Raw genomic sequence first — 27,007 nt, forward strand, 5'->3', positions numbered from 1 at the left:
GCTCACGTAGCACCTGGCATGAGGGACAGGGTGGTTGGTGAGTCAATTTTGTAGTTTTCCGGGGCATTTCCCCACCCCCACCCTGTGGCTGGCATATGTTTGAGAAGAGTGAAAACAGCAGAAGGACCCGGAGACCTCCACCTCCCCAGGAAGCCCTGCTGCCAGGTCGGCATTACTCAGGCTGAAGATGAGAAGAGGAACGGCCCCTTCTCTGGCTGATCCTGGACCATCTCCAGGCAGTTCTGGTGTTCTCAAGTCATACCTATGACGTTATTTCCCATCCCCCAAAAGAGGTGGCCTGGGAGCTGCACTGGCCCATAACGCTGGCGGAGAGCAAGGAAAATCTGCACGATAGGCTGGGCTTCTTCACCTCTCCCACCACCACCAGCATCTGCTCCTAAAACTGGAGGTGGTTTTAGCAGGGAGCACGCTACTGGAATAACAAGAGTTGCCTTTTCCAGCGAGCGAATGGATGTGATGAAGTTATTATGAGACTTTTTCTGATAAGGGAAACAAATGATAGGCAGTGCTGCCTGCTTCATTTGTCCCACTCGGTCTCCTCAAATAAGCTAATTTAGCTTACTAGCAAGTATACCAAAGAAAGCAGAGGGTAAGCAGAGAAACTACAAAATAAACATGTCTTCTGCCTCTAGCAACAGATTGTGTCTGAAGTTTGTTCCAGCACTGAAAGCCCTTTCATGTTTTCCTCGCCTGAGAAATGCACCCTGGAAAATTTCAGACCGAGTGGAGCTTACAACCCTTCAGTCTGTCCAGCAGCCAAGTTGAAAGCACTTCCCGAGCATCAAAAATGTTGTCCACAAGAACTGAAACCAGAGAGTTTTCTTGTGCATCTAGTCCCTGGAGATGTTGCAGGCTCATCTGATATGCTTTGGACATCTTTAATTTGACAGCTGAAGGACTGGAAACTGTTCACGGTAGAAGACATCACAAATACTTGTGTCTCCTTTTTTCCAGTACCCAGAGGCTGTTGAGAATCACCTTCCAAGTCCCAGTCCACTGGTCCCTGCATACCCAAAACTTCCAGCTCCAGCAGTTTTTTGTTGGGCATTTCCATGGTATTCTTGGTTTACAAGTGTGATATGAGAACAGGACTCCAAGCTTGGCTTTGACAAAGAAACCTTGGATTTATTTTCTTGAAGGTTTTAGATGTTTTCACTGCTTGTAGAAGATCCAGTATGGAATCCATCAAGTGGTTCAGGTTAGCTTTGGTGGGCAATGTAAATCCCCCAAAGCTTACATTCAAATCCTAAATGTAGTATCAAAGAATTCCAAACTATCAGGGTCACAAAGTCTGTATCCTAGGCCAAATTCCAGATTATTTATCTTTTATCAGCCCCATGGAATCTCCAAGGCCAAGTGAAAGTGGGACCCCAGGAAGTGCCCCTTTAACATGCTAATAGTTGCATGTGCTCTCTGGAGTACAAAACCAGCTCCCACTGGAGCACTTCATACTCCTTCTACATGCCATTAGTAGTTCAAAACCTGTATCAGTTACACTCAGTCACCCGATAAATCGTGAGTGTGCTGGATTGGGACCACGCCAGCTTTGGTGCTGTGCACTCAGGGGACTTTAAACAATGCTTTGTCTATTCCTGCAAGGTCTGTTTAGAGCAGACACCTGGCTGCTGGCTCCAGGCCCCTCGATGCAAGTGTGAACGGGCATTTCCGATGGCTTTCCCTCTGTGTGGTCCTTCGTGTGGCTCCAGGCTGCTTCCCACTGCTCTGCTCCGGCTGCTTAATGAACATACATTAGATTTAAAACCTGTTTTCGTGCAGTGCTGAATTTTAAAGCTATTCATCATGTTCGGCTCAGTTCCTACGCACAAGCTTTAAGGTGGTTTTGATTTATAAAGACTCACTAACTACTTCAGGGAAAAAAAAACACGTCTCTGGAAGGTTATCACTAAAACCAGCTCGGAAACACCAGACCTGCACAGCAAACTACAGCTCTTGGGCCAAAGTCACCTCAATGTGATGCCAGTGATACCCTGGAGTGACACCAAACAGCTTCAGGACCAAGATGAAAGAGAAGCAAACATCAGGACATCTGGATATTCCCAATTAAAGTTTGTAGAGCAGGGCAGGGTATCAAATAGGAAGCACAAGGCTCTGATAGAGCAGAGCAAGAGCACAGGGGCAACGATGTGTGTGAGCAAGGCTGACCCGAAACCAAACCTCTGATTGCTGTTGCCTGAAATCCATTCAGCTGTTGCTTCTTGATGGCACATAGTGATTTTGGTCTGTCCTGGCTGCAGAGTGCTGCGATTGAAAATTCCTCTTTCCACTGAAGTGCCTGGCTGCAGCAGTTCAGCTGTTATTTCCCTTCCTCCTTCCATATCTGCTTGTTTATTTAAAAAAGAAAAAAAAAAACATACCAACAACAACCAAAAAAAAAAACCCAAACAAAACAAAAGCTTTTTCTCCATGGGATCCAATAGCTTACTCGCAGGGTTGCTTTTGATGCTGTTATGTTATTTGAACAGGCGTGGTGAGAGATTTGTGACATATTTACAAGTGCTTCCCTGTAGTCAAACTCATAAATTGTAATTACAGCCATGCTAACTAGCCATAACCCCATTAAAAAAACAACGCTACACACATTTGCCACTCATTGCTATAAAAGAGCAAGAAAACTGACTTGACTTAACATCCTTCCCAGCCTGGGAGAGAAATGTTTATGTGAAATGGAGACGGAGCATGAAAAAGAAAATGTTCCCTATTCTTAATAATAAAATGGAAACCAAAGTACTTAAATGTCGTTTGTCAGCTTGGCTACTCACGTTTTCTGTCATAGGGGGAGAGATGAGTCGCTGTGAAAAATGCGCTGGGATGATAGCAGGGGGTATAATATCAGAAACATGTTATTGACTTTGAGCTGCATGGAGTTGCACAGTAATCTCCCTGGGAAGGCTATGGATGTGCTGCCAGCCAGAGCACGATCAGCTAGTGGAAAGGGAGAGCAGCACGGCTGGGGAGGCTGAACAGATAGTCAGGGGCACCCTCTCTGCCCCGATCACACCGACTTTGTGACTCCTCATCATGCGGAGTCCTGCTTTCCAGTGTGTTGCCTGTGCCTGCAGCCTGTTAGCCCAGGGACACATCTGCCTGCTGACCCCGGCACTGTTGCTGCTCATGGGGGCATTTTCAGTCCCTGAGATGCTGAAATATCCCTCATATTCCCTGTTGACAGGACGATGCACGTTATGAGCTGCAAACACTGAGCAGGTGGTTTTTAAGCCAGGGCTGCTCCTCCCAGAGCATGCAGGCAGTGACACCCAGGCAGCCCCAGCACCCTCATGCCCCGAGACCGAGCATCCCTCATCCTGACACCTTTCCTCTTTCCCCCACAGCATGATGGAGTATTCTCTGGATGGGCACAACGTGAGTTTGTCTGCGATCCGCACCGTCCGGGTACTTCGGCCACTACGAGCCATTAACAGGGTCCCAAGTAAGTAATGCCTTCATCTGCACCACAGCCACGCTGCTGGGAAAACTGGGGGATGGGAGCCACCCCACCTGGCTCTCTGCATGCTGAGCCTTGCAGAGATGGTCTGCTCTCCTGCTGCTGAGAGCAGGTTCATTTATTTCAATTTTTAATGGCAAGTTAGATACCATTTATGCTGATGGTTGGTGTTGGTAAAGGGCAAGGGTGTAGATTTTACACTTGGTGTGCGAGATTTTTGTGGCTGTTTTCCAATGTTTTGGGGAATTCTTCAAGGCAAGTAACTCTCTGCTCCTTGTGTGAAGTAAGTAACAGAGTTCCTATAAAGAGAGGGGAAAGGTCAGGTCTAAGAGTGATCTTCTTGCCCTGGATGGTTGGTTTTCTCCTCTTCACTATTTAAGGTCTTTCCATTTCTTTGTGTTCAGGATTAGAGGCGCAGCAGCCTCCATTGCTGGTAAAATACCACGGAGGGTTTGCTGTCATGTAGAAGAAAATTGGGTTCATCCACGATAGAAAGTTCAAGTGGCCCCTAAATCCATTTTCAAGTGGCTTCAGCTGCTTGTCTTCTAAATCCAATTTTAAAGATGAACCAACAAGTTGAAATAATTCCCTGCCGGTACCGGCCGTCTGCTGAGCAATCCTTTGCAAGGTACTAATTTCATAGCGCTTTCATCAGCTTTTAACCAAAACCCACTGGGTTCAGAATGCAACGTCACTGTATGGAAATCACAGGAGTTCATTGCAAAAAAAAAAAAACAAACCCCAAACCAAACCCAAAAGTACATTTCCTGTTCTTTTTAAAAGCTCATCTGAATGACACAGCCCCGCCGGTCCTCACTGAACTTCCTGCCTAGATTAATTGCCCATCGTGTCGGCACATCTAGGGACAGCAAAACAAACTCCCCCAGAAGGGTTTCGGTTCCAGTACCTCAGATGAACATGCAAGGGAACAGATGGATGTTTACGCATGGGAGTCTTTGAAGTTTCTCTCTGAGCTCAAATTCTTCAGGATTTTTCTTCTAAAAAAAAAAAATAAATCTGTAAATCCGACGGTGACATCATTAGAAGTTAAAAACAAGACAAAAAGAAACAAGAGGCTAAAAGGGACCACGAAACCCTCTGGAGTTTTGTTTTCCTAATGAGGTTTTGTTGCCAGGGTTTCGGAGAGGCCCAAAAGCACAACACGGTTTTCCTCTGGGATTTTGAGCACTGTTGCTCCGTGGCCTTGCTGGGATGGGGAGGAGCAGAGGGATGCTGGCACACGTTCGGCTCAGAGCCCTGCCGAGGTTTCAGGCTGGGGCCATGTCTGGACTCACTCTGAAGGGATTTAAATCCACGAAGCCCTTCATAGCTCTCCCTTGAAATAATGGGAGTCTCAAACTGGGATTCAGCAGGGCTGAGAGCAGAAGCCGAGGGAATCAGAGGATTTACATGCCTATTAAACCAAGGCCCAGGGATGCAAACGTCTCCAAGTCCAGGTGAAATCTTGATCTGGGTCCAGCTTGTGCTTTTCTTCCTTAGGAGTCTGGTACTGATGCTTTGAATTAAGCTGTTCATCCTGTCTTCTGCTACACTTGACACTTTGAATTTTGAATTATTTGTTTTTCCAGAAGACAGGCAATAGAAGATACTGTTTTTTTTGTGAATAGTATGTGAGATTAAATGCCAAGAGCTCAATCCGTGTTTGGAGTTGAGTTGCTGAGCCTGACGAACAGCTAGGCTGGTCTCACAACACTACCAGTGTCTTGAACAAGTGCCAGGATAGGATTAGTATTCTTAGAAATATCTCAGTTCCTGGAGGGCAGATAATAAGAGACAGTACTTGTTTATGAGACACTAACTCCATCTACTTTTAATATTGGTACTTTTACTGTTTCAGACTGATATAATCCAGGATCTGTGGAGAACAGACAGCGACAACTATCTATTTTGTTGTATTTTTGCAGTTTCTGGTGATAACAGAGTTCCAGTTCTAGACTTTCATCCATGGGGATGCTACAGCTTAGCTGGGGGATTTCCTCAGATGGCCACCGCATCCCGGCCAGTAGTGTGGCAGCAGGTCTTGCTCAGCCCTATCTGTGCCATCCCCAGCGCTGGGACAGCGATGCTGCCCCAGCCACTGCAGCACAGGCAGGAGCAGGGTTTTTGGCTCAGTGGCAGTCGCAGAAGGACATCAAGCAGATACGAATTACGCCTGGGTCAGAAGAGACAAGCCTGGTGTTCAGTTGCAGGCACGGGGGAAGCAGGGACCCATGAGAAACAGCCTGGCAATTTATCCCTGTGATGCCTGGGCACTTTCCTGGGTTCCAGCCAGTGCTATTAGCTCTTCGCTTCCAGGCACAATAAATTCACCCACAAGATTATTTCATTTTTATTTTATTTGTTAAGAAAAGAAAGGAGAACCCTAGCCAATAAAAACATCATCTCTATTAGAAATTATTCCTTGAAAATGACTGAAAAAATAGAATTCCTGCAATTTATATGTTTGGCAGGGGCTGTAGTTAGGGATGGGGTTTTTTTAGTAGTGGTCATTGTTTTTTCAAATCCATTTCACTGCTTTATTTTTATTTTTCTGCTGTGTGGTTTAAACCAGGCATCACATGGAATGGGAACAGAAAGAAATCCTGATCCTCGTTTCAGCCTAACCGATGCTCGTGCTCTTTTCCCATGGCACACTTGACATTCTGCTGAGAGCCCAGAGCACCCTTAGCGGATAGCGAACAGATGGATTCAATCTCGAGAATGATGCCACTAAACAACCCAAAATACCAAAAGTAGCTGAGCGGAAAAAAGTTGTCTGGCACGGGGAGATAAATTTTAACCATTTTTGGGAAAAAGAAGGCAAAGGGTATTAGTGAGAGTAGGGGGAAGAAAAAGAAGGGAAGCTCAGCATCCTCTTCCCAGTGGGAATTGAGTCTTTTCTGCTTTTCCAAAGATAGATGTGCAAGGAAAGTCTGAAGGGCAGTGCTGTGCAATGCGCTCCTGGCTTATGATGGCAGCACGTGTTGGGAACAGGCGTTATGAAACCAAACCCCCATTTGCCTCCAGCTCTGGGTTTCCCCCTGCACATGGAGCTGAGGCTGCTGTCCCTGCAGCTGGCACTGGTGCTGTGGTTGTAGGGGATGGCAGGGATGCTGGCCGACATCCCGCGTCCCTCGTGGCACTTGCCAATGCAGCCTGGCTGCCAGTGCCATGTCCCTTTCTCACGGGGTGGCATTGGCACCAGGGTGGCACAGAGACAGGGCTTGGAGGGCAGCCGGCAGGGCTGGCACGGGGCTGGGCGCCAGGATCGCGGCTCCTTCGGAGAGGCATTCGCAGCCGGCGCCAGCAGCAGGGAGCCACGCTGGAGCCAAGATGCAGCTGGGCATGGAGACCTTGAAAGGCTCTTGCCCTGGGATGCAGAGGTTATTACTCACACCTAATTATTTATTAGCGCAGATTTCTTGGCTGGGGCGGTTTATCCACTCGTGCTGTGCTGACAAGGTAATGTCAGCTCTGGCCCTGCTTGGCTGGGTTGCATTTCCGCTGGCAGAGCAACACGAGGAGGCGGGTAAAGCGGCGTGACGGGGCTCCAGCTCCTGCTAGCGCTGCCTGCCATGGTCTGGGAGGTGCCAGGTTGGACAGACCTGTTCTCCTGGAGACTGCTCCTCTGTACACCCATCCCTGCGGTCTACAGATGCCAGGCTGCAGCCCAGCATTGTCACTGAATTAGCAGGAGAAGCATCAGGCATGACTTGGAGCTGGCTGAGGGAAGAAGCCAAGGTGGAAATTGGTGGAGGAAGGGAGACTGCGTCAGTGTAAATGCCGTTCTCTGTTCAAATGGGATGACTAACGGAGAGCAGTATCCTGCTGGGGGAAGTGGAGGGAGGAAAACCTCCACATGGGCACACAGGAAAGGGGGTTTTGCAGGGCAGCATTTTAGTGGGATAAAACGCATCCAAAGGCAGCAGTGTCACCTTACCCAGCATTTCCACCCTGCCATAAACTTGAGCCCTGCTCTCTGCTGAGTGCTGGGCTCCCAAGACTCAGTTTCTGGTTTTATTCTTTTCTATGATTTAACATTTGCCTTTGTCTCTTCCTCTTTTCATTAGTTCTCCTCTCATCAATTATCAGCTGTTGAAATGACAGCTGGTCAGTGTCTCAGAGATTCATTTAACCTCTATTGAGCTGCTGAGCCACAAATTACTATTCCCTTCTCATTCCTATTTTATCCTCAAGTTTGAAGATGCCCTGATGTGTGAGACAGGGCAGCCCCCAGTGCCAGCCCAAACCCTGCCTCCTTGCCCAGTCTTACCCCCAGCGCATGCTGGACGAAGATGCAAGGGTTAGCTGAGGCTCTGCAAGGTTAACTCACTCCTCAGTCTTCTTATTTAGGATGGAAGATCTTGCACAGAAGTCAGCATTTCCCCAGCAACAGAGGTGCTGGGGGAGCCCCTGCTCTGCACATAGGTTCATAGGGAGCCTTGCAGAGAGGTGTGAGACTGTCTGGGAAGGTCTTCTGACAGTTTGCATGGGAGAAAGGGAAGGAAGAAGAGCTGGGAGGTTTGCTTGGAGGAAGAAACATTTGTTTCCTGCTTTTCCCCCTCAAAAAAGTACAAATTTCTCCTGCCTCTGTCGCTTGGCAGTCCTGCAAGCTTTGGAGCACGAATGGCTCTCAGCTGCTGGTGGTAGGCAGCAAGGAGACGAGTCCTGTGTGGAAGAGCTGTCCATGGAGGAGGCCTACAGAGCAACAACAGCTATTGTCCTATACGAGACTCTATATTGTGTAGAGAACAATTTGTTTCGTTCCTGAGAGATGTTCAATATGTTTACAAACATATATTTTGACAATTTCTCAGGATGCTGAGGGGTGTTTCTCCAGGAAAGACTGTCTTACAGCTTTGCCTGTGTTTGCATGTTGTTGAGTGCTGTGTTACTGAAAACATCTGAAGAATCCCACTTCTAAGTCCACCCTTTGGAGATATGCTGCTTGTTCCCGTGATGTTGCTAAGCCTCCTGCACTCTTTACCTTCCCCTTCAGCCTTAAGGTTTAGGGGAGGACATCCCAATTCCCCTGCCCAGGTTGCACTGGCTGCATGACCAAGCCGGAGAACAGTTGGGATCGATCAGTGTGGCATTTGCACTTGTCCCTCAAAGGGCTCCTCTAACCTGTTCTCTCTTTCTCCCCACAGGTATGCGAATACTCGTCACCCTGCTGTTAGATACTCTGCCTATGTTAGGCAACGTCCTCCTCTTGTGCTTCTTTGTCTTCTTCATCTTTGGGATCGTGGGTGTGCAGCTCTGGGCAGGGCTGCTGAGAAACAGGTGTTTCCTAGACAGGAACCTTGCAAAGTAAGTACAGAGAAACCATCTCCACCTTTTCCTCCTGTCACCCTCTCACTGCCAGAGAAACCTTGGCAGTCAGCAGCGTCAGTGTCCAGCCAGGGCTGATCCAGCAGCACATGGATGAGAGCAGGACATGCCTGTGTCACCTGGCTGTAATGGCAGCTCTTAACAGGGCTGTCATGTTGATCAAGGTTGTTGACTTCAGGACTCCCAAGGCTGGCTAGGTACTTTCTGTAGGGGAAAAACCCCACTTGTCAGCAAGTTACAGAGGACTTGGGGTGGCTTTCTTATATTTTGCCTCTGCACCTGAAGGACAAGGACATTAGTAGTTCGGGTTATCTCTGTCTGAGGAAGCTGAGATCCCTGACTCTGAGAATTTAAGGAACAAAAGCATTAGAGCTCTCCTAAAATTAGCAATTCCCTACACCATGCGGGTCTGGGAGGTCACATAGCACACCACACCACCTGGCAGGGGCTTGATTAGGTGGTCTGCATGGTGACATAGACAGCACCGTGGCGATGCTGCTGAAACACACACATAAATCTTTGTGAGTGTATTAAGAAGGGAAGCTTGGTGTGAAAGGCATTGAAGACATTTGTACACTGCTCTCAGTCTGGGACCAGCATCAGGGATGAGAAGCACATTTGAGCACAAGCTCCTTTAGTTTTGGTTCTTCCAAGCTAGGCAGTCACATGGAGCAGCATCTGGGCCAGGTGCTGAGGGTAGTAATAGGCCTTAATTGCCCTAATCACTCTGGCCTGGGATGCACCTGCCCCCTGCCACACCCAGGAGTTCTTTTTAAGCTCAGCTTGTGAGTTGCAACCCTGGTTTGACCAGTGCTGTTGGTTGCCTGTCCCCTGCTCTGTCTTTGCTCTTGGTTTCTGTCTGAGTTCCCTGGATGGGTCCTGACTCTGGTTCGTCACTTGTTACATCTGGGGCTTTGAGTGGACCCTGCTGCCAGCCCTGAGCTCTGCCTGCTGTGTTCAGGCTCTGTCTGTACAAGTGCTGCTGGCATGGGGATGACTCTTCTGCCTGGGTCATCCCCTGCCATGGGGTGACCTGGCTCTTGCTGCTCTCCAGCAACCCCTCAGCAGCATGATGCACACTGAGCTTGGTCTGTTCTGCACTTGCCCCTTCAAAGGTGCAATGCAAAGGGCACATCATAAAACCTATGAGCACAAGAAAAAGCCTGAAGCTTCCATAGAAAAGGATGATCTGCCCGGGAAACTCCTTCTGAAGGGCTCCTGTCAGAGTCTGCTGAAGATGTCAGTGCTCAAAGGTGAGGAAATGCCTGAGACTAGCTAATCAGGGCAACTCTAGATCTGTAAGAGAAGATGGAGCCTGTAATTACATCTGATTGTAATCATCTGCTGTCTACTACTTGCATTGTGTCTGGAAGACAAGCAGAGATTATCCCTCAACTCTAACCTGGGTCCTGTTCCTGCCTCTCACTGATTAGCCCTGTGGCTTTCAGCTCTCTGCCCCTTTCTCTGTGCTGCAGGCCATCCCCGATGGGCACTCACTCATCCCATCAGGGATACTGAAAGGCAGAAAATTGATGGGTCTGCTGTGTCAATATGCTTCTGCTGCTGCATCTTGGTGCTCGAACCTTATGAGCTCTCCCCTGCAGTCATGGCAGGTATTGGGTGGTCACTAAGACCCTCTGTCCCTGAAAATAACTCTCTGAGGTGTCATTTCAAAGCCCAAGAGTGGTGTTAAAGCTGTGTCAGGGTGGCCCCATTGCATGGGGCAGGCACCACGTGCAGGCAGTGCTTTGAGCACAAGGAGTGCAGAGCTGTAATTAGCTTCAGCCAGTCCCTCTCATCTCTTTGACCAGGTTTCTAAAATGCTGTGTGATTTCTTGCAAAGTGGAGCTTTTAGAATTAACCACAGGGGAAACGTTTGCTAAGTAGAGATATTAAGCAGCCCTGGGAAGGCTGGCTGTTATGTAATGGCCATTAGCAGCATCAAAGGCAATGCAGGGTTTTCTTATCAGGTCTTGCTCCTGGTCACTGAAAGCAAAATCAGGCTCCCTGTGCTGAGCCTCAGGACCTGTGTTGGAAGAGGCAGGAGGTTCGTGAGAGATCTCTCCATTTCACCGCAGCTCTGCACTGGTTCCTGGTTCCTCCCAGCAGCAGCAGGTACTGGTGAATTTGGGTGGCTGTGGGCTCTCCATTGCCTGGGACCAAATCCTGTTGCTTGATGCCATGTGTTCAGGTGTGCTGTTAGCAAAGTAACAGCATTCCAAAGTAACTTGGAGAGCTGAGGCTTCTGGCATGCCTGTGGGGCAGCACTGTTCAGGACAGGGATGCTCCAGTTCTGATGGTGGCAGTGTAACAAATATGGGTTGTTCTGGTACAATCACCTAGACTGAAGCTACTGTCTTGCTCTGTGTCTTTCTGGGTTAGCTTTGGACCTGAGGAACCTGACTGTACTGAACCAGTCCTGCCATTTCCAGCTACAAGCTATCCCAGGTTGACTGGAGCTTGGTGGGGAAGTCTGAAGGAATCCAGACAGAACTATTCCTACCTTCTCTGGTAGTTCTGATTCATTCTCCTGGATCTGTGGTTCCAGGCATTGGGATATAGTTTGCCCCACAGTGGTGTTTAACACCCCAACAGCAAGTTGTATAGGGGAAAGGCATGGAATGACATTGGTGTGGCTGTAATGAGAAGCCCTTCAGGGTTACATCATTCTGCTACTGCACAGGGCCCATACAGCACTGGGCCCAAACCAGCAGGTTCTGCTGACAAAGATGCCATCTGCCTGCAAGGCAGTGTAGGGAATAGAGGCAACATCAAGCCCAGGGTTGGACTGGATAGGGTTTGTCTCCCTGTGTCCTCGTGCTCCATCCCTGCACCAAGCTGCTGTGCTCAGCATCAGTGCTGGAGAGCCCTGACCAGCCATCCCCTTGCAGGGAGAGCTGCCTAAGAGAAGAAAAACAACAACAAAACCTTCACACAGGGGATGCAGGATTAAAGTTAAGCTCTGGTTTTGGTTAGAAGTAAACAGAATAGAGCTCTGTGGGAAAGGGGGAATGAGATTCTGGTCATTTAGCTTTGTCTGCCAAGTGCTGTTAAATCCCAGTGTTGTTTTACTCAGCCTAAAATAATGTTTACCAGCCCTTCAGCAGCCTGTGTGGGGGTGCAGGATGGACAGGTGTGCTGTGCACCTGGGTTGGGGCTGAGCAGATGGTGGTTTGGTTCAGATTTTCCTTATGACCCTCTAAAGGGGAAGACCTGAGCTATCAGTGGGGCTCACCCTGGCCATGGTGTCAAACTCTCTCAGATGGAAACAGAGCTGCTTTAAGGAGAGGGTGGGCATCTGAATGAGATCCAGGGTGCTGAGCAAGGAAGGCTCATAGCCCCAAAGGCTCTCTGGAGTAAAGCAAGTGTACGTGAGCTCAGAGACTGGTGCTTCAACTATAGTTTCTTACCCACTGTATGCTGCTTTGCACGCTCACTCCCATCACCCCTCTGGGCCATTCAGCTTTACAGCACACATCACCTGGAAGGAGTGACACTGATTTTTTTGCCATCATTTTTCTTCCTGTAGAAACCTTTTCTTTTAAATCCCCCTTGAAAGTTGACTGTGTCAAGTAAAGAAACTATTTTAAAATACAGTGCATTCTGATAAAAATTTGGGGGCTGCTTTGAGGTGCACTGGGAAGATCTGCTTTCCTCTCCTTCCAAATTGCACTGTTGCAATGCAAAATCATGCTGGAAGGAGGTTATTTTATTAAGGATTCTCTTTTAGTAGTGATGTTGAAGGAATTACAGGTGGTTACTGGGCTGTTGCAGTAATGTGTTGGCAAGCAGTGAACTGGAGTTGGTCACTACTGCTCAGGACATGTGAGAAGCTCTTGGTCCCCTGCCAGCCCCAGAGAGCAGAGTGGTGCTTCAGAGGTCTCTGGTAGCTCAGACACCTCTTTGACCTTCCCAGAAGCCTGCTGGCTGGACCATGCATCCCCTGGCATTGCACAGCAGTGGGGAGCAGCAGTGCCAGGATGGCCTCTGCTGCTACGGAGCAGGAGGGGGAATTTCACAAGGGCTTTTTGGTTGGTCTGGCCTGAGAGGGAAAGGCTCCCTATGTGATTGTGGGAAGGGCAAGCAAAACCAGTTATTGATCTGTGAGATCTCCAGGATCCACGCCTCCCACACACAGCCCTTCTGGACCTTTCCTGCCATTAGGAGCTGCCACCCCTGTAAATGAGGGAACTGGGTCACCCTCAGCTTGCTGGGTTGCTACTGCTGGGGCTGCTCCTTGTTTGTGGTGTTATGCAGGGGAGTGATTTACCCCTCCTGGAGCCTTTCAAGGAACTTGGTGGGTCAGGAGGAGAGGGGAGAGAGCTGTGAAGTGCTTTGTATTTATCTAATGCTGCTGGACAGTTATAATGTGAGTGCTTCAGTCTTAATTAACTCTGTACCAGCTTGGTATTGTAGTGCCTTTGGCTCCTCAGCTTTTGTAGAGTCGCAAGAAAGCACACCTGGCCAAGGCAGACAGCTCTGAGTTTGTCTGAAAGGTACTTCTGAGTTCTGCTTAATTGCTCCTCCTGGCACTGCTCTGTGCTGCAACCTTGGGCTGTCAGCAGGATTTCCTCCAGAGAGCAGCCTCCTCCCGGAGGGAACGGATCCTGCTGGGTGCTGAGTTTCCTCTGCCTTTTCCCCTTCCTCCTCAGAAAGCTGTAGCAAGATTGGATTCAGTGTGTGTGTGCACACTGTACTCCAGAGGTTGTGGGTGATGCCCTGCATGGGATGGTTGTATGGGGGGAACTGAGCCTGGGTAAGATGGAAGAGAGAAGAATTGTTGAGCATCATTTGATGTGGGGTGAGAACGGGCTTTCCTGCCCCACTGTGGTCCTTCCTGCACATGGAGGTGTCCAGGGACAGAGAAGGGGAAACACACTGCAAAGCTGCTGTAAGCCCAGAGAAAGACTGGGCAGACAGAGAAAACCCTGGGCAGCTGGCTGAGGAAAGGGTGTTAATCCTTTCTAATGTGATAACCGGATTCACTCTGGGGCTTAGTTTGTCATGTCTTTTCCCCAGAGCACGAGGGTCTTGTGATTAGTGGATTAATTACCATTAATAAGTTATTTGGACTATGCCTGTTGGCAAGTAACAAGGAAGTCAGATCGACCTTTCCTGCACGTGTTGGTAGATGGTCTTGGCAGAGCCAATTCATTTGTGTTGTGGCCATTGGGGATTCCTCATTCTGCAGCACTGTTGTTTCTCATTCTTGCTCTTCTTCCTTCTTTCCCCTTTTTGGTTTTGCCAGCAGGGTCATCAAGGAACTAGGAAAAGGTCTTAGGTTTGTGTTGATCCCTGTGAGCTGGTGTGTCCCTTCCCACTCACCTCAGCAGTGGCAGGGTACCGTGCAGGTGTGGGTCCCTGCCAGATGGACGGATGCTCGTGGTGTCTCTGTGCCCAGAGCACGCATGGAAGAGGGAATGGCTTGAAAACAGCTGGATAGAAATTGGCCCCATGAAACTGATGCCGCCCTGTCATAGGCAGGACTTTCTTTTAATTTGTAAATTATTTCAGGGACGATTGGAAGACTGAGCAAGGCAGGGAAAAGGGAGGATAGACCCAGTTAGGCAGCAGCAGAACCAAATTAAGTTTCACCCACCCTTCACAGTCAAGCTGTGCTTTGTTTTCCTGCTTTTATTTCCCTCCCACAGCCACCCAAGTGTGGCATTCATTTGGTTCCCCAGGGGGTTGGTGCCCAGATCTTTTCTACACAGCTTATTAGATCACAGCCCAGGGCGCTGTATCTGCAGGCAATATTTCTCCTTCAGCCCAAGGCTTCCTAAATGTTGACTCATGGGAAACATGCAGCCTATCAAATCTGTGGATATGGGTCATCAAGGGCTTTTCCAGTTGCAGTGAGTAGTGAACGGAAGAGAATTGGTCTTGCAGGTCCCCAGCCTGGCTGCATCCCCTCCTCCCAACAAACTGGGTACATGGGCTCCAGCTGAATTGACTGGCACGCTGCTCTCTGGCTAGCTGCATCCCTGGCCATCCTGCCCAGCTGGGGTGGGCATATCAGGAGATCAGGGAACTGAAATAGTGGTGATTAATTTGGGACAGTGACCGTGTGTCATTCCTGCAGCTGGGAGGGCAGACAGCTGCAGTCATGTGTGGTGCTGAATGCTGTGTGCATTGTGCTGTGGTGGGATAGGCAACTCGTAAGGGAGCTCGGGTGTGAGGTCAGAGCAGAGCATCACACTGATGCACCCACCCGTCTGTCTGAGCACTTCCATGGTCAGCGTTCTTGGCACAGGCAGGCGTGTGTCTGCATCTGAACATGAAACTGTTCCCAGGAAAGGAGCTTGTGCAGCCATAGCTGCTAATTACACAATCATCCTTCCAGATGGTCCATCTCCCTCCGCAAGTCCAGCTCTGCTCTGGGTAGAATCCTAATTACAGTGGCCCACGAGCTGCGGTGTGCTGAGCCTTCCCGTCCTGCCCGCTGCCAAAAGGCATTTGTGATCAGGAAACTCCTGCTGCTGGTGTATGATGGGGTGTTGCTTCCAGAGTGGTGAAGAAAATAAGTTTCTGCTGAGTTTCACAGCTCTGGAGCAAGTTTTCCTGAGTGATCAGGTGTAGTCTGGAGGAGTATGTCACTGGAGTGGCACATCCCAATCAAAGAGCCTTGGTCAGCATTGTCTGAAGGGAAATGAGAAAGGCCAAGGGACGTTCCCAAGATCACACAGGGTTGTTGGATTTCCTCTGGCATTCTACTCTTGCCTGTCCCTGAAGCTGGATGAACCCTCATCACCCATCCCAAGTAATTCATTGATGGAGGAGAAACAAATTCCCTGTAAAAGTTGTTCAGGGTTAATTTCCCCTCAGCTCTGCCCTGCATCAACTGCTGTCTATTTAACATGCAGTTGCTGAGCACCTCCTGCTTGACTTGAGGGTTTTAGAGAGCAATTTGAAGAAATAGGATGGGATAATACTAGTTTGGCACTCATTAAAGCCAAATGTATTCAATAGTTAGGTGCATTCAGAAACAGATAAAAATACATCTGTCCTGTCTTGAAAAATTACCTGCTTATCTTCTACCCACATTGTACTTGGTCATATTGTGTGTTACCTTTTCCCTTATCTCCTGACTGATTATATAGCATCTTAGATCCCTGTAGCTCTGAACTCAGCAGATAAAGTTGGCTCTAGGACTTCTACCTTCTCGTTTTGAACAGTGCTTTGGCAGTGTGAGTGCTGGTGGGTCTCACTAATGGTAATCAAACAGCGTGAAAAGTCCTGGGCTGTGGTTGCTCACTGATCTGCTGAGAGCATGGCTTGGGAAAAGACATATCCTCACCATGCTGCAATTAGATCACTTGCTTATCTTAGCTGTAACAGACCCATAAACTTTATCCAGGCCAATTAAATCAGATATGCAGTAAGCATACAGTTCCCATTAATGTGGGCTCTTTTCTTATGTAAGTACAGAAGGAAATTTGAGATGGCCTGTGGCTGCGTCTCTCCTTGTTAAAGTTCAGCTCACTCATCCTGGAGAGGTGCTGAGGGGCAAATTTATTGGAAAGCTGCTTTGCCATCAGCTTTTCTGAATCATGTTCTGCACATCAGAAGAGCTATCTTAAAAATCCTTAGATGGAAACAAAAAGTTCTCTGGATTTTTGGGAAGCACCTGGCCCTGCTGGGATTATTCTTCTCTATACCCTCTCATTTCAACTGCCCTGTTTGCTTGGGAAAGCTCAGGCTGATCTTTAACTGAAAGATCACTGGTGCCTTGCAGGATGCTGCAAGCCAAAAGCTTTGTAGACAAAGGTAAGGGATGGTATCTCAGCTGTGTCAGATGGGGCTGAAAGGCAAAGGCGAAAAAACACAGCCAAACCAGGGACAGAAACCAGTGCCTTTTGCTGCTGCTGCTGCTGAAACAAGGGATGGATGCGTTGTTTGTTCATGTCCTCTCTCTTCCCCTTCCAGGACATACAACCTTACCTTCCTGCATCCGTACTACCGGACAGACGAAGCAGAGGAGAATCCATTCATCTGCTCATCACATCGTGAAAACGGCATGCAGAAATGCTCCAACATCCCAAACAGGAAGGAGTACAAGGTGGAGTGCACCTTGAGCATGGACTCCTACACCCCAAGTTTATATAACCCTGACTTCAACAGCAGGAATGCCTGCATAAACTGGAACCAGTATTACAACGTATGCATGGCAGGGGACATAAACCCACACAATGGAGCTATCAATTTTGATAATATTGGATATGCCTGGATAGCTATTTTTCAGGTAGGATTCTCCTGCATATTTTTCTTTTCCTTTTGTCCTCTGTTGCTTGGGAAGATTTTTTGATAAATGCATCAGAAGAGAAAGGAATTTGTTTGCACCTGTGTGAAACTGCAAATAAAGACACAGTGAGTAACTGAATCTGACAATAACCTGCATGAGTATTGCTAGAGAGCATTTGGGGAGAGCTGCCAGGTTTTCAGCGCATTTTAGTACAGGGGGAAAATACTTCTTGAGGCAGACTGAAGTGCAGCGAGTTCTAGCACTCCAAATCCAACCTGGATAAATCCCAGGGATTTTTGAGAGTTTGGGTCTTTGTTGCTATAGTATCAGGAAGTGGAGAGTATTGTCTAAGTCCATAAGCAAGACTTAATATAACTCTAAAATGTAACTAGCTTGATGGCATGGCTTGGGCTTGATGCCCAGTTACAGGGTTCTACTTGTGAGCATGGCATGCTGGAGGGAGGAAGAAATAATCCTAATGGTCTGTTCTGGCTGGAATACTTGCAAAGAGATACTACTCACGTAGAATTCAAGTCTCTTGATCGGCACCTACGCAGCTCTTCACTGGAGACCAGAGTGCTTCTTGCTCAGACTGGGGGAGCCTTTATAGGTGGCAAAAGCACTCCATCAACTGAAGCATTGTCAAAGCATTTGTAGCTCTGGAACACTGGGTAGCTCATCTGCGCATTCCAGAGGCTGTGGTCTCTTAGCACTACCCTATTTTACATGAGCTGTGTACCATTTTCCATTTTTAATATGCACTTTCTGGTTTTAATACACATTTCTTTATGCTTTTGGCTAGATGCCCTGTTTTATTTAGTTCTCCTGAAGCGTAGGTGACATCTATTCCTAAAAGAGAATAAAAAAAATAAAATCTCTGTTTAGTTTTGTTAATGATGAATAATTACTCCTTCAGAGCTCTAAATTTCATTTATGGCTTTTCGTCTAGATTCATATTGTAATATGAACTTAATAACTTTCAGTTTTCATCTGGGAATTGTAAAGGGGCAATTGCTTGCTCTGAGCATCTTGTTTGCTCTCATGCTGTCACAATAGCACACCTTGAATCACACTGCTGCTGGTGTCAGAGGCTTAAAACCAAGTCCAGAAGGTTTCAGATGGATTCCAAGATTCCTCTACTAGGCTATGGTGTGTGGTTTGGTGGGGTTTTTTTTAATGCTTTAGTTCTTCCCTGGAATTAGTATGTCAAGAGAGGAGCTGCTGTACTGATTTGGAATATTCCTGAGTGGTAGTGAGGGTTGCATAAAGGAAAGAGGGAAATCAAAGTGGGAGCAGTAGAAAGGTCTCTGGCTGCACTTGCGTTCTTTTTCTGCTCTTGCATAGTTCTTTGACAGAGCTTGATGGATGTACCCAGGAGGTCCTGTCTGGCTCCCACCATGGGGCAGTGATGTTCTTGCCAGAGAAAGGGCAGAGGGCAGTGCGTTGCAGAGTGCCTGTGCGAGTGCTCTGAAAATGAGCAGGTGCTTCTCAAGGGGTCCTGCTTCCTTTTTACTTCCTGAGCCTTTCTGCAGGCTGCAAGTTTTCATTTCATGTTGGTGTTTTGTTTTGTTTCCTCAGCCTGAAAATGTATGGTCTTAAGCCAGGGACAGCACACCAGCCACAGCAGAGGTTTCAACTGATTCCTTTGGGCTGAGCAGAGTGTCTGGCAAAGGGGGATATTGTATCCATAGATCATTTTGGCAGCTGCCAGGGGCTTTATGATTGGTTTTAGCGCTGCTTAGGCCATCCAAATGCTAGTGTATTTCCAGCCAAAAAACTCTTCTTACATCTTTATTCCTTTTACTAGTAAAGACTCACTTTTGGAAGCTGAAAACAATATCACTCCAGGTAAAGAAGCAACTATTGGGAGTGAGGTGGTTGTTTAACTTTGCTATGGACAGAGTAAATCATTACTGCAAGAGACTGGATGCTAAATCAGAACAATTGCTGTAAGCAGAGAACATTTAACAAATAAAGCCATTGAGTTGTGCTCTCATTAGATTTAATAGTTGAAGCTGGGTAGCATCAGGTCAGCAGTTAGATGAGGCCTCAAAGTAAGTAGTGCAGAAAGTAGAACTGATGGGTTTAGTAACTCAGGAGCTTCCCTGTATATTGGTATTAAATTACTGGGCAGAAAGCACTCTGCTGTGTTCTGGATGAGACGGGTCCAATTGTCCTGGTCTCTTCTGGGGAATAACAAATACATGGTACTTTGAAAGAGTCATCATGGTGGACTGAACCTCAAGGTCTGGCAAGCCTCCAGTTTGCATAATGGCAATCTTTAGGACTCAGCTGGATAGAGCTTCCCTCATGATTTATCCCAAATGACTTAGCAATCTTGCATGGTTCAAGAGCTGTCAGAAGGGAGGTTGGTGAAATGAGCCCTGCAGGTGAGGGTCAGAAGGAAGCTTCCAAGGGCAGTGACAGCAAGTTGTGCCCAAGCGTTTCTAAGGGCACAGGTTGATGCTGTGCAGGCTGCAGGTGAACAAAACCAAACACAGATTTGGATGGGGAAGCCTGAAAGTTTCACCCAAAACGTCCATGTGAATGGTGCTCCAAGGCAGGAAGCTGGCAGCATGGCCAAGCTCTTTCAGCTGCTAGGAAGTGGCTTTAAGCAACCAAGCTGAAAGACATTTAACTTCACAGTGGTCCTTAACTTGCAAGCAGCGTGGCACATGGCAGTGGGGCGTACCAAACAGTGAAAGGCATTGTTGACCTTCTGAGCAGGAGAGTAAGTCTGAGGCATCAAGCATGAGAACCAACGTAGTGCAAGTAATTAAAACTTAAAGCAATAATGATGATGGTGGCATCCATGGGTGTTTGAAAGGATAATAATTCCTTATGTAATCCTGCAAATGATTCATGTTTTGATTCCCCTCATTTGTTGTGTAATAGGCTAATTCATGTATATATTTGTTACAAAGGCACGTTCAATGGCAAATTATGTGAACTAATTAGCTTATTACAGAATAAATGAAAGGAGATGGAACCTAAATTAACTGTGAGGTTTGGCATGATATTAAGATCCCTTTATTGCACATGAATTTCAGCCGCAACAGTAAGAGCAGTAATTACAGGTATTGTTGTCACACTACAAATGATGAATTACCCACCTAACCAAAGTCCAATTTAATTTGAATTACTGACAGTCTCAGTGGAGCGACCAAAACACTGCCACCTTCCAAACTTATCAGTCTTGGTGTGGCCAGGCCTGAATGCAGAAGCCCTGTTAAATCAAAAGGGAGTTGGATGGCTGGTAGGATACGCAGTTTGGGAAGGAAGAGATGATTAAGGCAACTTTGCAAACCACAGAACCATTGCTTGGATGATTTCATGTCTGACTTGCAGAAAATAAAGCCTATAATAGCACTTTACATCAGAAGACAATGATTTTGGCAAAACTAGTGAGGCAAAGTTGGAGAAGCAATAACCATCATCTAGGCAGAGCTAAGACAAGATCAAGGGAACAAGCTGTTCCTCTGTGCCTCCTTCCAGGATGTAGTTGGAAGGACTGAACTTTGAGAGCAAAAGTACAGGAAAGAATTACATTTCAGGAAATGTCCATCCAATACAAGGGGAAAGATTTGTCTGGCAGTTCAGAGGAGCTCTGACACTGCTGGTGCTGTGAAGAGGTGGCCATAGAAAAGTAGCTGCATTTTCTAAGGGACTTCCTTAATGAAAAACCTTCTTGAAATTATTCCTTGCAGCTCTCAGATTCATGATTCTGTTTCTAGCTTATATTACTCCAAGTGCCTATTACTTCTATGAAGTTTTACTTAACAAGACATCTTGGTTAACAAGTTAATCAAGTCATACAAGTAACACATCTTTGGCCCATCATCAGAAGGCCCTAGCAAGGAAATTCTCAGAGGAGACTGTTTTGCATTCAGCAGCCCTTTTGCTGCTGTCAGGAGAAAAAAAAAAGAAAGCCTGGTTGTGTTCAGAAGAGCTGAAGACAGCCCAGCAGGCACATGACATGATAAGAATGCCCAAGAAAGGAAAAGCTGAATCACCTTCTGAAGAAAGATGTCTGGAAATAGAGCAGAGTTAAGGGAACTGTCAGCAGCAGTTGGAGTTCAAGGTGTTACCTTGATAGCGTGCTTAGATGGAGAACTTCTCTTTGCATCTGGTCTCACCAAAGTGTGGAGTATGTTACAGCCACGAAGGTGTGGGTGACCAGCTCAGGATAGAGAACATGTTTTGGGTGAGAATGTGGGGGAATTGATGCCACCCACTTCTTCCTTCATTTGTCCTTCTGCACATGCTTTACTCTTACTGTGGTGGCAGGCTGCCTGAGCAGGTACAACAGCTGGCAGTGACAGCCGTATGCTGCAGGCCACCTGCCGAAATAGCCCTTTTGTTTAGATGTGAAGTTACCTCTTCTGTGCTCTACCTTGTCAGAAAAGCCCCTGGGAGCTTGTGTAAGCTATCTCAATCCAATCAAGGATTTATTCATTTTGACCCTGTGCTGTGTGCTGATGAGGAGCTTGTTTTGTCTCCGTGTTGCTGACTCTGCTGCTGGATCTGCCCCCCTGCTAGTTGTTCCTGTAGATGGGCTAGCTGAGAAGGTACAGAGCTTGGGGGCAGATTTCTGTTTGGAAAGAGGAAGGTTCATTTGTCTCAATTCACTATTGTTTGGTGTCCTGATCTGTTCCACAGCCGTTGCCCACTACACATTGTCTCAACCTCTATTCATCATGACTGCAACCCTTCCCTGAGGATTTCTCCCTTGCCTGGAAACCTTTCAGCCAAATCTGTAATGGTACCATATCTTCCATTTAAACTAAAGGAAGAATTACATGCACTTCAGTGTGCTTCTGCTATGGTCAGATGCAAGAATGAGCTTTGAGTCCCTCCTTGTTCCTACTGTCATTCAGTCAAGAAAAGATCTCACTTGAGGAGACAAGACCTGAAGCTCTAACACTGCTTTCCCTTAGAGTAAGCACAAAGCACCGCTCCAGAACACATTGCCTGTGTCATTCCTATTGGTTCCTACTTACACATCTCCTTCTTAGCTGGTCTGTCACTCAGATGAACAGGGACTGATTGGGGGCCTGTTTCTCTTGCTTTGTTGCTGGGACCTCGGGGAACCTCAACAGAGTTCTTCAAAAATGACAGGTCAAGAATGGTTACCCCAATGTCTCAAGAGAATTGTACCTGAGATGCTACTAATACACTTGCTTGCCTGTCAGCTGCAGACTCTGTTCTTCCACTTCTAGTGGTCTTGAACTATTTTGGGGAACAGCCAAAAGGCACACTGAAGCAGAAGGTAGTGAAAGAGCCTGAGGCTTCCAAGTGCAGTTGCATTTATGTGTACAGCATGTAATGTTGTGGGCTATGTTTTTCAGAAGCAGCTGTCACACCGGGTGCCCATGTTTTCAAAGTTCATTGAGTAGATAATCTTTGACCAAAAGGACTTTTTATTATGCCAATTGGTTCATTCTTTAAACTGGAGATATGTGTCAACAAAGCTTATCTGCTGAATTTGGCAGGGAAAGTTCTAAGCTTTTCATTTCCATTGCTTCAAAATAATGCTTTGTCACTAGACTTGAATTTGTTTTGGATCACCAAAAGTACTTCACTCTACATGATAGGGTTTGAATTTTGTTGGTATTGCTTTTTTTTTAATTTGGTTGGCCAAATAAATATAATTTTCTGCATTTGAAGAGCTTTCATGCTGAATACCCAATCTAAAAATATCCAGCCCTTTTAAAGCATCTCAGAGTGTGCTTCCAAGAGGATCAGTTGCTTTTGAAAAGTCTCCTTCATTTAGAATGCTAGAATGAATTATCCCAAATAGCAAGAGCCAGAGAGACCATCCTGATTCCAGGTCTGGGTCTGCTAACATAGGGAGGTATTGGAGACCGAAATCTGCTGGAGATTCTGTAGCTTTGGAAGGGTTTCACCCTAACTCGATCATAGATACTTTTATTCAGAGCAGAAAGAGGGTTGCCTGCAGCAGGCCATGGCCCAGTGTGGAGTCCAGTTAGGTGATAAAAAAGCCATTGCTCTTGAGGTGCATCAACAGGGAATTGTTTGGTTTGATTGCCCCAAACCTCCTTCATGCTCAGTGTCTGCTATTGCACTGTGCACTGTGAGTTGTACATAGCCAGGGGAGACCTGTATGCCAAGTCAAAGGTTCATCTCCTTTACCCTGATGTCCCCACACAACTGTCTTGGCAGACCTGTTGAGGAGAACAAGAGACCCACACACACTCTCTGATCAGTGTGAAGGGGTTAAGCTTGGATGCCTGAAATGTGTTTTGTGTCATAGCCCTGCACAGGGTGGTGGTTGTGCTTGAAGCACAGCTTTGTGCACCCTTTGTCCCTAATAGTCTCTAATATAATTTGAAACAAGGTGTAACAGCAGGAATAACAAAAATTCTTGTGTTTTGCATTTGGGCCAGTGTCCCAAACTGCTGCTCTGTGGCAGACAGTGGTGTCTGGAGAAGTGCTGTCATTCATGTAATTGCTATATGGTACACTCATCTCTAAGCAAGCATCTCAGCCTGGCTTTGCTTCCTGTCTCATTGCAGACTCTTCATCTTTCAGCTTTGCTCTGTTATAAAGCTCTGATTTACGGCACCCTCTATGATAATGGACTCATTATTGCTGAAGCTAAACAGTTAAATACGTTCACCGTGCATAAGATACTTTACACAAACAATGAAGACAGAGGATAATTATCACAGTAAATCAAACCTCATGAATATGGACTGAGATGTGATTTGTTACAAGCAGCAGTCATCTGAACTCTGTGATGTTTGTGCTATCGGATTAGAATCTTGTATTATTTAGTGTGAAATGGAGAGACAGCAACTAACCTTCCTTTTGTAGCAAAACTTGTTGAATTTTCATGCCATTTTTAAGCCAGTTGATTCACTTCTTGTGACATTTCAAACCACCAATGACAGTATCAGCGACACGTCCAACTTTATTGCCCACTGCCTGCACTCAGCTTTTCCAAATCCACTGGTAATGCTGACCAGAGATCACATCTAGGTGGAACGAATTTGAGGGGTAACAAATCCAAGGCATGCAAGGCTGCAGGGTTTCCTTTTCTGTTTTGCAGAGCCACTTTCCTGAGCAGATGCATGCTTTGAGAGATGCAATTTATAAAGAAATGGCTTAAATCTCTTTGCAAAGTAAGCAGGCCCTCAAAGTGAAAGGAGAAACATCAAAGGACACCGCACAGAATATAATAAAACCTGTTTTTCTGACCACGGAGGTTTCTTAACAACGTGTGTCATGAGGAAATAATTAAAATTGTGAAGTTGACTTCAAAAATAGTGATCTGATTAGCTGCCAAGCACTCTGCCTGTGGAAAAGGAATACTCCATTATTCGCTGGTCAGCGCTCACGAGCCAAATCAATATGCCCGAGAGGGCAGAATACATAGATAAGAGGCTTTCAGAAAGGAATACTTAAGGCCTTGTAAATCTTCCTGAGACCATCATAGTAATTAATAGCTCTCACAATTTATAGCATTGGATGTTATCTTGATGAGGTTTATAGAAATAAAAAACTGCAACTTTGCAGCAGGGCTGGGAGACTAAAGGCAGATAATGGTGGCGGCCCTCAGAGTTGCTGTTTGGTTTTCATAGGATATTCTGAGTTAGAAGGGACCTGTAAGGATCATCAAGTCCAACTCTGATGCAGATAATGGCCATCTTGTCCCTAGAGGTCCCAATTTAGGCCAAATTAAAAAAAGGCTGAGTGTGAATTATACGTGTCAATTAAGGTGAAACACTTGGGGATCTCTGTATCTCTCATTATCTCTGATGTCAGCCAGGTGCTGAGTTGAACAAGCACCTGCAACTCTCAAAATTTCTGCCAGAGCTGTGTTTTGTAGGGGTTTTCATTAAAATGTGAGGTGTTGGTTTGGGTTCCCATGCTTAGGGAGGCTGTCTCTGCAAATGAAGGTTGGTCGAGTAATTGCAGAAATAAAATCTTGCCATGAGAAAGATCAGACTTCTGGGCTAGGCTGGAGCTTTGTATGCTGTGCATTCAGTTCTCATCATCTTTTCAGCTTCACTTCACACAGTAATTTTCCAAACTTTCTTCGATTGATTAGTGGCACCTCAAGGTTGATTTCTATCTGCAGCGGTCCATCTGGCACTAGCCATTAGTGCTTTCTAATACGCAGGAAGTAATTCAGTGTTTGACTTTACTAATTAAAGTAGTTTGGGTTGGAGTTTGGATGTTGGGTTTTTTCTCCTAGATGATTCTTTTTTTTCCTTAACTGACACCAAAGCAAAAAATAACCTGCTCTCAAATGGATTATAGCCAAGGACTTGCAAAAATTTTGGCAGAGCTTGAAGACAAGGATTTTTATGATGAAAACTTCTTGACATAGTAAAAGAAATTGTTCTGCAGAATCCTTTTGAAGTGACCCCAGTAAAACAATGTAAACCTCGTGCCTCCCTGCGAGCAATGAGGTGGTCTGAGTTAATGGCCAGCGTCTTTAATCTGCATCTCTTTTGTGATCTTCACTCTGCAGTTTTAGATTGACTCTGATTAGCTCGAGTAGAAGACCTGATTCTGTCCCCAGTTATAGTTAACTCAGATGAGCATCTTTGTTACAACTGATGAAATTACTATGGCACGAGCAAACCAAGAGGGTCAGAATCACAGAACAGAAAACATAAAAACATCTGATTGTCCACTCTCATCCTGCTGATATTATTAGTATGGGGAGCAGGGAGTACCTGACTGGGGAGCGTGTGAACGGTGTCCAAGCCAGAGATCGATGAACTCAAAATCTGCCTTTACATTCACCTGAGTAAGTTTTCTGTTAAATCCTTGCAGTGATGGGAGGGAGAATCTGACATAGGACTTGGGGCTTTAGTACTCAGCCTCATAGGAATTAATAACAAGCAAATGATTTATCCCTGCCCATGCCCTGAAAGAGGCAAAGGACTGAATGAGCAGGCAAGGAGGCTCAAACTGAGCATCATAAAGGATATCCCGTGGGTTCGAGGACAGTTCTCTTCTCTGCCCAGGATCTCAGTCCTTCAGAGGCAAAAACCATTTCCCCATGCTAAAGGGGCAGCATCATCTTTCCCCCTGGGTCTGCAGCATGTGATTACATTTGGCAGCACCCTCCAGGACAACCTTGCCAATCATCTTAATTGAATCTTTCAGCTATGTCCCTGCAGCTGCCAATTTTAGTGTGCCACATATCGTGCACATCTTTTTCATCAGAGCAGAATTAGGAAACGTGTTTCTTGCTGTCTTATCTCGGTTGATAAATAATTGTGTGTTGCATTTATTGGAAGCTTTGAACTGGTACATTTGGAGACACTATTTAATATGTCTGTCTGTGAACAATCATGACTTGAACAGAATTTAATTACTGAGAACGGATTGCTGAGATTGGAGAGCCCAAGAAAGGTGCTCCAGGTCCTTGGGAGACATCTATAAAGGACTTGGAGGGCCAAATGCTGGAGCTGTAGTCACCTGGATTAATGAGATTGGAAAGTGGAGAGAGGAGGAAGTCATTTCTGCTTAGTGAAGTAGGTGATACTGCATTCTGAGTGCCCCAAGGGAGGAACAGTAGGCAAAGCAGCACTGAAAAAATAGATCTGTATTCTTGGGACAATATCAAGAGTTGTTCACTTTCCCTCTGTGTTCATCCCACCTGAGAATAACTGTGTAGAATCAAACTGTGCATTGCAGCAGTAAACCTTGCACCCGTGCAGATGCCTTTGACTTGGTTCCAAAAATAGTTAAAAGAGTTTAGTTTGTGGTGTTAGAGACCAGATGTTGGCAAATTCAAATGGTCTGGTTCTCATTTACACCAAGGCCTTGCTGGGGATGTGCAGTGGGGATCTTGGAGTAGGTAAAAATGTTCTCGTAAAGTAATTCGCAGCACCTTCAAGGACAGCTTGAAAGAAGTCTACAGTGTGGCAAGAATCAGGCTGTAAAAATCAGAGACACTGTTTTATTGC

The 27,007-nt window shown here is 46.5% G+C and overlaps 1 protein-coding gene across 1 annotated transcript in view; it reads left to right on the forward strand.

The window, feature by feature from the left end:
- Positions 1–27,007, forward strand: part of CACNA1H (calcium voltage-gated channel subunit alpha1 H) — a gene marked incomplete at both ends in the record, with an annotated part of 243,671 nt that overhangs the window by 126,401 nt on the left and 90,263 nt on the right. Inside the window, 3 exons of the mRNA XM_084270957.1 lie at positions 3,372–3,469; positions 8,635–8,794; positions 16,742–17,057. Coding sequence (XP_084127083.1) covers positions 3,372–3,469; positions 8,635–8,794; positions 16,742–17,057 — 574 coding nt within the window. The remainder of the gene's footprint in view (positions 1–3,371; positions 3,470–8,634; positions 8,795–16,741; positions 17,058–27,007) is intronic.

The sequence above is a fragment of the Gallinula chloropus genome (genome assembly GCF_964237585.1).
Source record: "Gallinula chloropus genome assembly, chromosome: 15".
In the NCBI taxonomy this organism is placed as follows: domain Eukaryota; kingdom Metazoa; phylum Chordata; class Aves; order Gruiformes; family Rallidae; genus Gallinula; species Gallinula chloropus.